This window comes from Thermobia domestica, chromosome 10 (genome assembly GCF_964235325.1).
Source record: "Thermobia domestica chromosome 10, izTheDome1.hap1.1, whole genome shotgun sequence".
Lineage (NCBI taxonomy): Eukaryota > Metazoa > Arthropoda > Insecta > Zygentoma > Lepismatidae > Thermobia > Thermobia domestica.
Genome location: NC_137463.1, coordinates 54,691,721 through 54,704,027, shown reverse-complemented (window position 1 = coordinate 54,704,027; position 12,307 = coordinate 54,691,721). Strand labels below are relative to the sequence as shown.

Genomic DNA, 12,307 nt, shown 5'->3' with positions numbered 1-12,307 from the left:
ATAATTTTAACATTTACTGCAATTTGAAAGCGAAAAAGTAAAAATTATCTAAGTAACAAAGTTTATTGCGTTCCGGGGTGACCGCAGCGAAGCGGGGCGGGTTAACATAAATGACAGGCGATATAATGTTAACATTTACTGCAATCTTCTATGGTTTTTATCATATCACTTGAAAGCGAAAAAGTAAAAATTATCTAAGTAACAAAGTTTATTGCGTTCCGGGGTGACCGCAGCGAAGCGGGGTGAACGCTGCTAGTATGAAATAAAAGAAGTTACTGAATGTCAACGTAAGTAATAATAAGCATGAAAACGGCAGTTCAAGTAATATAAATTCCACTTGAAGCAACTGTTCTCCAAAAAGAAGCACTACGCATGTACGAAGAAGGTAATCGTGGTTCCGAAATGTTTAATACAAATAAATGGTCACGTCCTTCAGTTTTCGTATTTGTATTTCCATACCAACTTTCTAAATAAATAAGCTTTTAAGCATAATTAAGAAAATACTAGTGTAAGAATAGTTTATTGAAGTTTAGACCTACCGCTATTAAAGAATAATATACATTGTGTGTGTGTGTGTGTGTGTGTGTGTGTTCTGCTATAATGCATTTGCACAATATGAGAGAAAGATCCGAGTAAGGGATACAAAGTACATCAACTGGAAACCAACTTCCATATTGTCGAACTGCTTGACAGGAAAACTCAACGAGATGCAATTAAACTATCTTCCTACTACTAACATATCAGCTCTTTTCAAAAGAAACGTTCCATCAAATGGATCCATCTATTTGTCGATCTGTGCTTTTGGTGAAGGAACACGGGATTCTCACATAGCCTCTCAAATAATGTTCATGAAAATGTATTATAATGTTTGAGGATTGCTTGACTTGGTTAGAGAGGACGCTACTCTTAACCCTACGTGTGTCACGTAACACCGTAAAACGAGGGAGGGTTAGAAATCTCTGAACTATTTTATGGATCATGAACAAATTTTACAAAATGGTAGAGACAAAAGTTAGAACACTCTATTCAAACCGGAAGTGAAGTTAGCCATTTTCAGTTTACCATTGATCACCACAAAGCAAAAACTATAAAAGATAGCGAGCAACTGGTTTCTGCAATCAATCAAGCATTTCAAAAACATATTTCACCTTATGTAGAGTCGTTTAGACGTATGATTAGCGTCATTCTAAAGATCTGACTACTGCTGGAAACAAATGTTAGTCGAACTCTTTAGTATGGCAGTAATCACGCGTCAGAACGACTCTGCATAAGGGCCATTACCTCCATCCTCAATATTCAACTACAACTGAAAATGGTTCAAATCCAATACAACTCCCGGTTTCAATGTTAACTGATCAAATATCATACCATAAAAACTAAACTCCTTTACGTGATGTACCACTTGCTATTTCCTATTCTCACAATATACTTTAACATTAGGGAAATGCTATTAAAATATTTCCCGAATTACAATTATAATGTTATGGTACTACAGATATAAATTTATTTTATTGTTCCAAGCTACAGAGTAAGCATTTTGTCTTATTTTACTTTTCAAAAGTCATTATTGGTTAGTCTGAATCAAATAATCTTGTTTTTGCGTTGGTTTTTCCATGTAGTATAGTGACAGTTTATACCAAGGGAGGGTACGACGAAACCTTTTGCATAAACTGTGGGTTATTTTTCTGGAAAATAAAATATTGAGATACAAAATAAACTTTTTATTACTTTTGACACAAAATCTGAGTTATGACATGATACTAAAGAAACATCATTATGTGTTTTTCTTAACAGTTGAGATTTTGAAACCCAACTTGGCACATATAGGGTTAATCTCGACTTTAAAAAGAGTGGTTCCCGTTAAAGAATCCATGTAGCGATGATTCAAGGAACTTTTAATATTTATACAGCAGAAGAAACTGATCAGATATGTAGTTCTATATAGAGCGCAATAAAAAAATGCATAAATATGAAAAAGGGCCAGTGAAACGTAGCGTACATTTTTGTATCTTTGAGTGCTGAACTCAGTATAATCTCAAGCTCAACTTACGTAATTTTTCTCGAAGAGGTTGTTACTAATGGATGTACAACAATCCAAAGGCCCATGGGTTTTTAGCAAAGCAGTGCGTCCTTTTTCATCTCCATTTCTTGATTCTTTCGTTTCATATGTAAGTGACACCTCATTCGACTCAGGTGAACTAATTTCGATTGATTCACGTGAAGTTGCTTCTTCTTCTGTTGCTGTCGCAAGTAGTTCAGCAATGTCTGCATCACTATTGCTCTCGAAAATATATGAAGACTTCTTGAAAAGAAATAATAAAAGATTAATCAAAGAGGAAACTACAGACTGACTTGAGAAAATTACAGCACTGAGGCAATGTTTCTTAATTTCAAATAATCACCTGATAAGAAATACATATTTCTTTTGCTTATCATTTTATCATTGTGCTTCATAGATATGTAAGTCGAATTCATAAGTATAAAGGGTTTGCAAAAATCGTGTTCTTTAACCCGTTTCTGCATGATTTTTTTTCTTTTAGCGAAAAAAAATAATCAGTATTGGAAATTCTCATATGGGAACTTGAAAAATGAATTAAAACTTGAATTTGAGATTTTGCACTTAATTCCGAAGAGAAATAAGTAAGTGCCATATATGATACACTTACAACTCACAAAGAACAGGCCAGATGACACCAAAATCTCTTCTTCATACACGTCAATATCTCACGCAGCAAACAAAACAGTCATTTGATGCCTTTGATAAATCACAGAAAATCTAGTGAAAAAAGGGTATATGCCATATATGGCACGGCATGCGGTAAGGGGTTAATGAAGTAATGTATACAAGATACGAGTTTTGCTTGCTGTTTCTTCGTTGTTTTTCTCTCTCAGTTTTTAATTTCATTAAATTCAACCTTATTTTTACTTTTATTAGTAATTTTCTCATTTAGGCTAACAAGATGCCCAATGTAAATTGTATTCAAATTAAAAGTCCTCCGAAGAGATTTTCAGTATTTGTATTTTCTAATTATTGTTGTGGAATGTACAGTGGAGTTGTAAATCGGAAATAATGGTCCAAGATAGTTACTACACTACCCAGCACAAGTACAGTATGAAATCAAGACAATACTGGATGTTAAAATCGACAATACTACTTGAATAATTTGTTTACGTGCAAATTCAGGAAGAGGGTATTATGCCTTCATGTTCTTCTTAATGAATGTAGGTTTATTCACTGTATCTCCCCCGCTTATTAAATATTGATAGTGAAACGCTCATTAACTTCTTTGAACAAATTGAATCGTCATTTGGAATAAGAAAATAAGTCTACAACTTAATTTTCTTCTGGAATTTATTATAAAAAAATATCTGCGTAGCATCCTTCTAATGTGTTTAATAAAACTAAGGACACGAGAATGCCTAGCGAATCTTTGCATACGTTTTAAGGGGAAATAAAAAATCAATATGTCGCTGAGAAGACAACTTTACAAGTGTGTTTCTTGTTACTTCACGAAATGAAAACTTTTTAAGTTTTACGTCCCACTCTTATGCCGGTTACGCTAAAGGAGACAGTGATGATGAGAAATGAATGAAATGGTGGAATAAAGAAAGTGGGAGGCAACGGGAGAACCCTGAGAAAATCCACGAGCGCGGTGTTTGTCCACCACAAAGTATACAAGGCGCGAGCTGGGATCGAAACAGAGACCCCAAGCACCGGAGGTGAACGCTCTACCACTGAGCCCCCTTGTTACTTCATGATGTAATAAGGTGAATATTAATACATACTTTTAAATTATACTGATTAAAGCACCCAAATGTTGGATAATTAACACTACGTTTCAAGGACCTTTTGTCACCTTCTTCACTTTTTTCTTCTTTCTTAATTACGTTCCTTGTAGAACTGTATATCTGATCACTTGCTTCCACTGTAGAAATAATTTAAAAGTTTCTTGAATAATCACCGAACATCATTATTTATTAACACGAAGATACGTCGTTTGTGTTCTGAAAAAAAAAATACTCAGGAGGAAGGAGTGGTTTTCGTTAAACAATTTTTATAGCAGTGATTCAAGGGAGTTCTAAATTAATTTACTTCTGTAGTGAAATGAATAATCACATATACAATTCTGTGCTTTATAAAAATGATGAAGATGAGAAGGTCACTGAAACGTACTGTCAATTTTTATAGATATTCGTGCTTTAATCAGCATAATTTTAAGTAGACGTGTTTCTTTTTTTTTCTTTTCTTTTTTTTCTTTTTTTTTTTTTTTTTTTTTTTGTGCATAGCATTTGTACATCTTTCCCCAATACCTCAGTATTTTCTTTGTCGATTATATGATCTGCTTATGTATGGTGTTTCAAACATAGTAACAAATTACTAAACACATTGTAATTTCCACAACAATCACGAAATACAAATGCTAAAAATATCTTTGAAGAAAATATACGTTGGACAAATTGTAGTTGCACGAAAAGTACTTTTGGACTGAGTGGCCAATGGACAAAATCGTTGTTTACGGTGAAATAAAAAAAAATACATTAAAAGTTTAATTATTTTACGTAAATTCTACCTACTAAATCTTATGTCTCTATCTTTAAGGGATCGCGAGATAGAACACCTTATTATAATAATTGAAATCCCCATGCCTGTCTCGTTTCCGCTTGTAATTGAAACATGACACAATAAAGCAACAGTGGCCCCGTGTGGCGTAGTCGCAAACGCTCTCTCCTTTAGTGTGAACGGTCGCGGGTACGATTCCCGGTGAGGCCACTAAGTCGAAAAAGTGTAAAAGGCTTTTTCAGGCCAACCATCCTGAATGGAGTTTTCTTCACTCTTACCAGGCAAATGCCGGGATAGTACCTACCATACAGGTCCTTGCTTCCCCAATCTTTTCTTCCTTCCCTTTCCCCGGATAGTGTGCTCGCCAAGGGATATCATTCCTTATACGTGACGAGCTAAATGGCCGTAGATGCCGAAAGCCCAGAAATATAATTCCTAATACTAAAACGAAGAAACAGTGCCAACTTATTTTTATATATAAAGTCTAAATAGAAAATTCCATGTCACTTAAATAAACCTGAGATAGAGTATCCTATTTTCATAATTGATATCTCCTCTCCTCTTTTGTTCCCATATCTAAATAAAAACTTAAAAAAACCTAAAACACAGGTCAAATTATTTTAAAAGAGAAGTCCAAAAACAAAATTTTAAGTCTTATTCTCACGGGAATCGGTGACATAGATAATAATAAAATTACTGAAATGAAGTGCTTAGTTTAACGTTCCATGTCTATGCACCAAAGTTAAGGGAGACCGTGGTGATGAGAAATGAAATAAATGTTGGAACAAGAAAGTGGGAGGAATTGGAAAAAGCTCGAGAAAACCCACGCACGCAGTGTTTGTCCACCACAAAACTCACTTCACGGCAGCTGGGATCGAACCAGGGACGCAACGAAATAAAGGTAAACTAACTATTACTGAGCCACCGCCGCCCTCATATTAAAATGATTGTTACCTGTATTTCAACTCCTTCGCCGTCGAATTTCCAAAATTCCTTCCTCGTAAGTTTAAGACATTATACGTGGAAAATGCATATATTCATACGCTGGATTCCCTGACTCTTTTAGATAAGTCAGAAGCCGTGCAATCAAGGAGATGTTGCAATTCAAAAAATAATTTTCATTTCCAGAAAATATTACACCAAATGATTTGTAACAATAAACGACCAACAAAGACATAATAACAATACACATCATAATAAAATAAATCTTACAATACTGGAAGGTACCTCGTCATTCATAGAAGACAACCACTCGTTCCATTTTGCTCTGAATATCGCTCTTAATCCAACTTTTGGAATTAATTGTTGAAGATCAGAATCTGTTAGCACTTTTAATGCTTCCACATCGACATCATTTTCTATAAAAGAGCATGCAAATATGAAATGAATATTCGTTCTTCATATATATTGCAGTAATGTGATATGAACAGACTAAAAAATATGATACCGGACACTCGATGCAATTCAAGATTTTCAGCTTACAAACTAACCTACTGCTTCAAATTCTCCTGTAAGTTTACGAAATTCTAACTACTTCCGGTCCACAAAGGGAGGTTACTAACTTTAAGAATTAGTACATAATGTAATATTTTCCTTTAAGATTATAGCGAAGAAATGATAATCCTCACCGATACCGACTTCCCTCATGAGCCACCACTGCAACTGAGTATAACTCCTAGTTCACTGAATAGTGGATAAGGAAATCTTAATATTAAATCGACTGCAGATTACTACCTCTTATAGCAGTCTGGTGATATGAGGCATGTGTCTACAGCCAGGGTTGCCTTTTTCAACCGGCTTTTTTTTTTTTTTTTTTACGTTAGTTTAAAGCGGAGTAACCGTAACCTCTATTTTTTTCTTAATGAATAAAGATAATTTGAGGGTGCTGATTCAATTGAGCTCGGTCTCGACCTCGAGAAGTGACCGCAGCTCGGTCAAATTCGAGGTCGTATAGACCTACCAGTTCCACAAATGACTTACCAGTAGAACACGAATTATTTATAGTCTGCCCATTCAGCATTCCTCAGGCTTGATCTAAACCAAATGATGCAGCGCCTCTGAACATGGGACCGTGAGTTATGGAAATTAATGTATGAGATTTTGATATTTTCAATTTAGTATAAATAGTCAAATATTCAGATTGATTTTGTAGGTGATTGTTCCCACAAAATTAAACCTACTTTACATTTGTAATATGAGGTAAAAATCGTAAACGTCTTAAAGGTTATCTGGTTTACATAGCTACAGTTAAGAGTAGATAACCGCCAGCGCCTGCATACTTTTGAAATGAAAGTCATCGAATGTGCGGAAAAAGAGCTAGTTTAACCTCGACCTCAAGTGGTACTGAGTTGTGGTCAGTTATCGAGGTCGAGACCGAACTCCACATTAACCTAAATTACTTTATTTACTTAGAAGGCATATGGAAAGAAATAATTTTGTTTGGTCTTAGCATTCTTATGCAACAGTGGGATGATGAAGAATAGAATCTACAGCTTCTGATCCACTATTCCGTTTGCATCTGAGCCACAGGGCTCTAGCTTTCTACTTCCAACAATCGGTTCAAGTTACTTAGCGACCCAAAGTTAAATTTTGCCCATTTTTATTATATGCGAATTACCCGAGTTGAGTTGATTTTAAGTTTAATGTCCTGTTAAGCAGCGAGGCTATATGAGACGTGGACCTACTTATTAACGTGGTATCCGAACCACATGAGCTCCCAGCGGGAATCGAATCCGAGGCCTTTACCTCCAAAGGTGCGTACACTAACTGCTTAGTAAAAAGGAGCTCCACGAATTCCTGTAGGTTCTAGAACGCTGCCCCCTCCCCCCATATAGGTTAGTAGTCAGGTCGGTTCCTTTCTGTACCAAAGCTCAATACCCAATTCACACAGTATTGCCAAGCGAGTGATACGAGGTAGTAGCCCAACAGGGCACATTGTTTTCTATATTTATTATAACTCAGTGGAGAGCGGGGTCAGTGTTCTAGACCTCTGCCGAATTACTGTACATGTTTGGCGAACTTCTGACACTATTTCACTTTATTCACCCATTCCCTCAAGATATCGCACTCTGTTGTGCAGACCTTTTTTGTCTGTTTTATAAATACAATTGATACTGTTTCATGAATACAAGAATGTTGCTGGCGTAGTGTTAGCGTAGCATATTTTCGAAGATTTACAGGTAAAATGGAATACTTTGTATAAAAGTACATATTTATAAGAAACAAATTTCTGCAGACGACAGAATTAAATACACAGCAATACAGCTGAATTGTAGGTTAACATGTCTAGGGTTACCAGTGTAAAATCATTACAAGTGCTTTACGGCGGATAAAATAAGTGAGTCTGTATGAAAGATGACCCTATTAAATGCTATTTTCAACCTGCGGTTTGTTTCTGCACAATGTACAGAACTGTATTTTATGTTAATAAGTGGAACGTTACTAACATGAACCCATGACAAGTGCTACTGAAACTCATACCATTGCCAAAACTCAACTTTTTAATTTTTACTGCATTTGCTTATGCGTATACCTACCATCGCTGTCGCGCCTGCTCCCTTCGGATACACACCCGCCCATGACCACCAGCTTCGCCCTGTCCTGAATCGGTTAGATTGCATTAGTACTTTCTAGTGGCCACCTAGTACAGGTTGGTTTGAGTTTTTGGTAACACGTTGCCAGAAATTAGGAGGGGGAGTGGGAAATTAGATAAAAACAGGATGATTTGCAGGACACGTTAGTTGATATTGCTGTTTCGATGTTCAGTTACTCAAGAATATATCCTACACAATTTTCTGATGGCAGTACTGTAAAGATAAGTAGAAGTAACTTATGTGGAAAAAGAAAGGGCCTATGTTTAGCAGAAGGGGTCCAACTCTTTCCTCTAAAAAATGTTATAATTTTGGTAATTTCTGTTCACATTAGGCTAGAATAGGGTAGGTTAGGTTAGTCTACGTAAGGTTCGATTAGTTTGTTACGTTAGTTTATGTTATAATAGTGTATGGGTCCAGCATAATTTTCCAAAAAATGATAGAATTTCGCTTATTGCTACTAATATTAGGTTAGTTTAGGTTAGCTTAGGTTACTTTAGGTTAGATTTGGTTACATTCCGTTACGTCTAAGTACTTGCATCATTCATTTCTCCTGTAAATTTTGTGCTTTTTACGTGCTTCTGGACCCCTTGTACTAAACATATTGCAAAGAAAGTAAACTATTAGTAACAAAGATAGAAAACAAAGTACCCTGCGGGGTTCTAACCCATCTCCACTCGCTGACGCTCGTCCGGCAATACTGTGTGAATTAAATATTGGTAACCTAACCTAATTTAACGTATCGAATCATAAAATGACCAAATGTGAGAACATCGCAAAAAGGTAGGTGAAAAAGCTGGCTTCCTATCGCGAAACAAAGGTCGACTTTTTTGCAATATAGTGTTTATGCCATACATTCGGAAGCCGTATTTATACGCAAATCATAAAAGAAATGTAATTTTTCAATAATTACTTCTGGTGGCCTTCTTAAATTTTATATATGCTAAGTGACAAATTTTCATGTCGCCCGCCGCTGATGTTCTAGGGGACAATAAGGAAATTAGCGGAACGATTTTACTTTTTCAACAATATTATCGAGTGGTGCGCTAAAAGTGAAAACTGTTTTACACTGAATGTCACATGCTAGATTGACTGTAATAGTATAGGCTATTTCTACTCATTGGTATCTTTTAGTCAGTATTCTTTATAACAAAACGTACGTTTGTACAGTACCAAGCGAAAACAATAAAGCTGATGTAGATAAAACATACCTGCAAATATGGGAATAAGGTGGTCGAAGTTCCACTTACGTAGAATTTCGTCAACAGCCATACTTAACTTTCACAATGTTACTAATTTTGCCAGTGTTCAATCTTCTTTTATAAAATTACTCAAGGTAAAATTAACGAGACGAAAACTGTTTGTTACACGTCCGCCATTTGCATTTTTCCTGTAGAAGGAAAATCTGGAGCATTATGGGACATGCCTGTGACTGTGAAATGTCTTGACAAAACTAGACTCTTGTTCTTGTGTACACACATTACTTTCTGTATCCTGCACGTCCGGACGGGGAACGTACATGATTTACGTCTATTGGCGGCCGTACAGATTGGTCGTGGCTAAGCAACAAACCAATACGTACCTAGGTGCAGAAAATCATTTGTGTGATACAGAATCCTTCTAAAATTCGTCAATCCAGATATTCTAGACTAAAATTCAGCAATTTTTCTCTCAGTGTAGGAGTTACATACATAGTTCTCTTGCATTTCATATTATAGAACTTTTTGATTTTTTTCTAAAATCAACAAATAATATAGTTGCAATCATTATATTGCATAGAAGCCGGTTAACTTCAATTCTCAATATAATCACAAAACTGTGTATGATTATAAGAGCCATTCTTTGAGTGGATTTTAACGGTCCTTTCGCAGCGAGGTTATATGAGACAGGACCTACTGATTAACGTGCAATCCGAACAACATGAGCTCCCGTCGGGAATCGAACCCAGGTCTTCCACGCCAAAGGTGAGTACGCTAGTCGCTTACCCACGAAGGAGCTCGAATAGCCATTCTTTAATCACCGGTACCGCAATACGCAAACTTGCATCAAATTTTTAACACTGGTAATTCTCCAGTAATGTATAGCTAATTGCTTTGGTGATAGTGCATTGTATATTCAAATATTACAGCATTTGCTGAATTTATTGTTTAATATGCACCATTGCAATAAGTTCGAACTCAATATTTGTAATATTAACTGCACTTTTGCGTCCTTTATACGAAATCATGGTTTTCAAGTCAAATTGGACTCCAGTATAAATTTCAACTATAAACAATTTTATTGTTGACTATATATAAGTGTTTTTATAACTAAAAATATGTTTATAACTATTAACAATAACAAGAACGCATTGCACCGAGCTCATAGCTACTTCAAAAACTTCCAATCATAATCCAGATAGTCAGTTACAATAACAAGACTACGTATTCGGAACACCAAAAGTATACGTCCGTCGCTATAAAAGCACCTGAGGAACTCAAAATAATCATATACCGGTACCCGTCCTAATTATACAGAAGAATAAAATTCAGTAAATATGTTACTGTTACAGAATGTGTTATCTTCGCCAAATGTCTCGGCTCTACGTCCTGTAATTACTATTTTTATATCATTCACGAATCATAGGTGGTAACTTGTACACATCTCACATAATACCTCTGTAAACTGCAGAAATTTGTCTTTGTCATATAAAACAAGCAACATATAAATAAAACAATAATTTTTGTGTTAAGAATCATAGTTGCATTTGATTCTTTTCCAAGAATTTGTATCACTTAAACGGTTTTATTCAAGTTAGTGAATAGAACTATTTAAAGTACATTATTTACATATAATACAACAAAATTATACAGATTAGAATGAAAAAGTTTCAGGATTTTCGACCTTTGGTACAATCACCTTACTTCCGTGCAGAATGGAAATTGAATAATAAAAGAACAACACTGAAAAAAGATTTGGTCAGATTGAACAACCAGCACGATATTACTTGATTACGATTTGTTTGGTTGCAACAATCCAGTATTTAGTTGTAAATGTAGCTACTCCTGACCAAATATGTAGGATTTGGTTAGGAATACTAAAATATTTGCTTAAAATGATCCAAGTTTGCATCTTGGAACTAAATAATTTTGTTTTGAATACTAAACCTGCATTTGGTGAATTCAATCAAACATCCATTACGAAACTTGATTACTAATTCATTTGGCAACAATTATCAGTTAGTTTGGTTTAAAAAAAAACTCAAAATAATACACACAGTACTCTATAAGAAATAAATGTGATGAAATAAACTGGCATGACAAGGCATATTTCTTGGCGCACCTGCTCCCTACAGACGCACCCATTTGCTGCCCCCCCTGCTGTATTCCTGCCGTTGACAGATAGCATTCGTGCATTTTAGTGACAACCTAGCACAATTTGGTTCATGTTTTATACATTAGTTTTTTTATGCTATACGTCCACACTGTACTACACTCAACCCGGGTTTAAAGATTGTGAACCCGGGAGTGAACCTAAAATTAATAATTTTTAAATTTTCGGATATTTTATTACACTTTTGGTCTAAAACGAAACAGACGACCAATCTCGGAATAAATTTCTTATACAATTTAAGTGCATGAGTAATGGAACTTTTATTGTCGTATTTCTCAAGAAATATCGATCTCATAGTAACGGGTTTACTTATTTGGATTTCTTATTAAATGTGTTTTCGCAATTCTATTCCATATCTCCTCATAAATTTTAAATTTTGTGCATCACTAAACTCTGAATCTATAACGCAAACTTCTGTCGTCTTCTGTCTTCGAAGAACTTGATGCGCCTTGGAAATTGATCTACGTTGTTTAAATGCAGAAAAAGTTCAAGCTGCTTGATGCTATCAAAATACTTTCACAAGAAAAATCGCTTAATGTACAATTATCTGGAAATTTAGAAAATGAAATTTGGTAAAGCAGAATCAAAAAGGAAAAAATCGAATTAGGAATTTCGAAGGGAATAATGTGTTAATAAAAATGTGTAAAATATTTCTATTCCCAACTGTTAGGAACATTTGACACTCAGATACATTTCGTCGCTGCTCCCCCCCCCCAAAAAAAAAGAAACGAAAAGAAAAGAAAAAAGAAAGAAAGAACACGTTCTAAATATTCTAAGCATAGCC

The 12,307-nt window shown here is 35.2% G+C and overlaps 1 protein-coding gene across 2 annotated transcripts; it reads right to left on the bottom strand.

Annotated features, from left to right (window-relative positions):
* Positions 1–1,705: 1,705 nt before the first annotated feature.
* Positions 1,706–9,817, bottom strand: LOC145661987 (uncharacterized). 2 transcript variants are annotated; one of them, XM_081727330.1, is made up of 3 exons: positions 9,363–9,817; positions 5,789–5,919; positions 1,706–2,302 (listed from the first exon to the last, which is right to left on the bottom strand). In XM_081727330.1, exons 1-3 carry the CDS (start codon positions 9,421–9,423, stop codon positions 2,042–2,044), a joined length of 453 nt encoding a protein of 150 aa, XP_081583456.1. In that variant the 5' UTR covers positions 9,424–9,817; the 3' UTR covers positions 1,706–2,041. The 2 variants fall into 2 exon arrangements, 1 of the variants encoding a protein (XP_081583456.1); XR_014126928.1 differs by lacking the exon at positions 5,789–5,919 and having other exon boundaries at positions 2,179–2,302.
* Positions 9,818–12,307: the final 2,490 nt, after the last annotated feature.

Coding starts and splice junctions, on each gene's coding strand:
- LOC145661987 (XM_081727330.1), bottom strand. CDS start 9,423: ATGGCTGTTGACGAAATTCTACGTAAGTGGAACTTCGACCACCTTATT. Junction 5,920..9,362: donor CCTTATTCCCATATTTGCAG/GTATGTTTTATC, acceptor GCTCTTTTATAG/AAAATGATGTCGATGTGGAA. Junction 2,303..5,788: donor TGTCTTCTATGAATGACGAG/GTACCTTCCAGT, acceptor TTTCTTTTCAAG/AAGTCTTCATATATTTTCGA.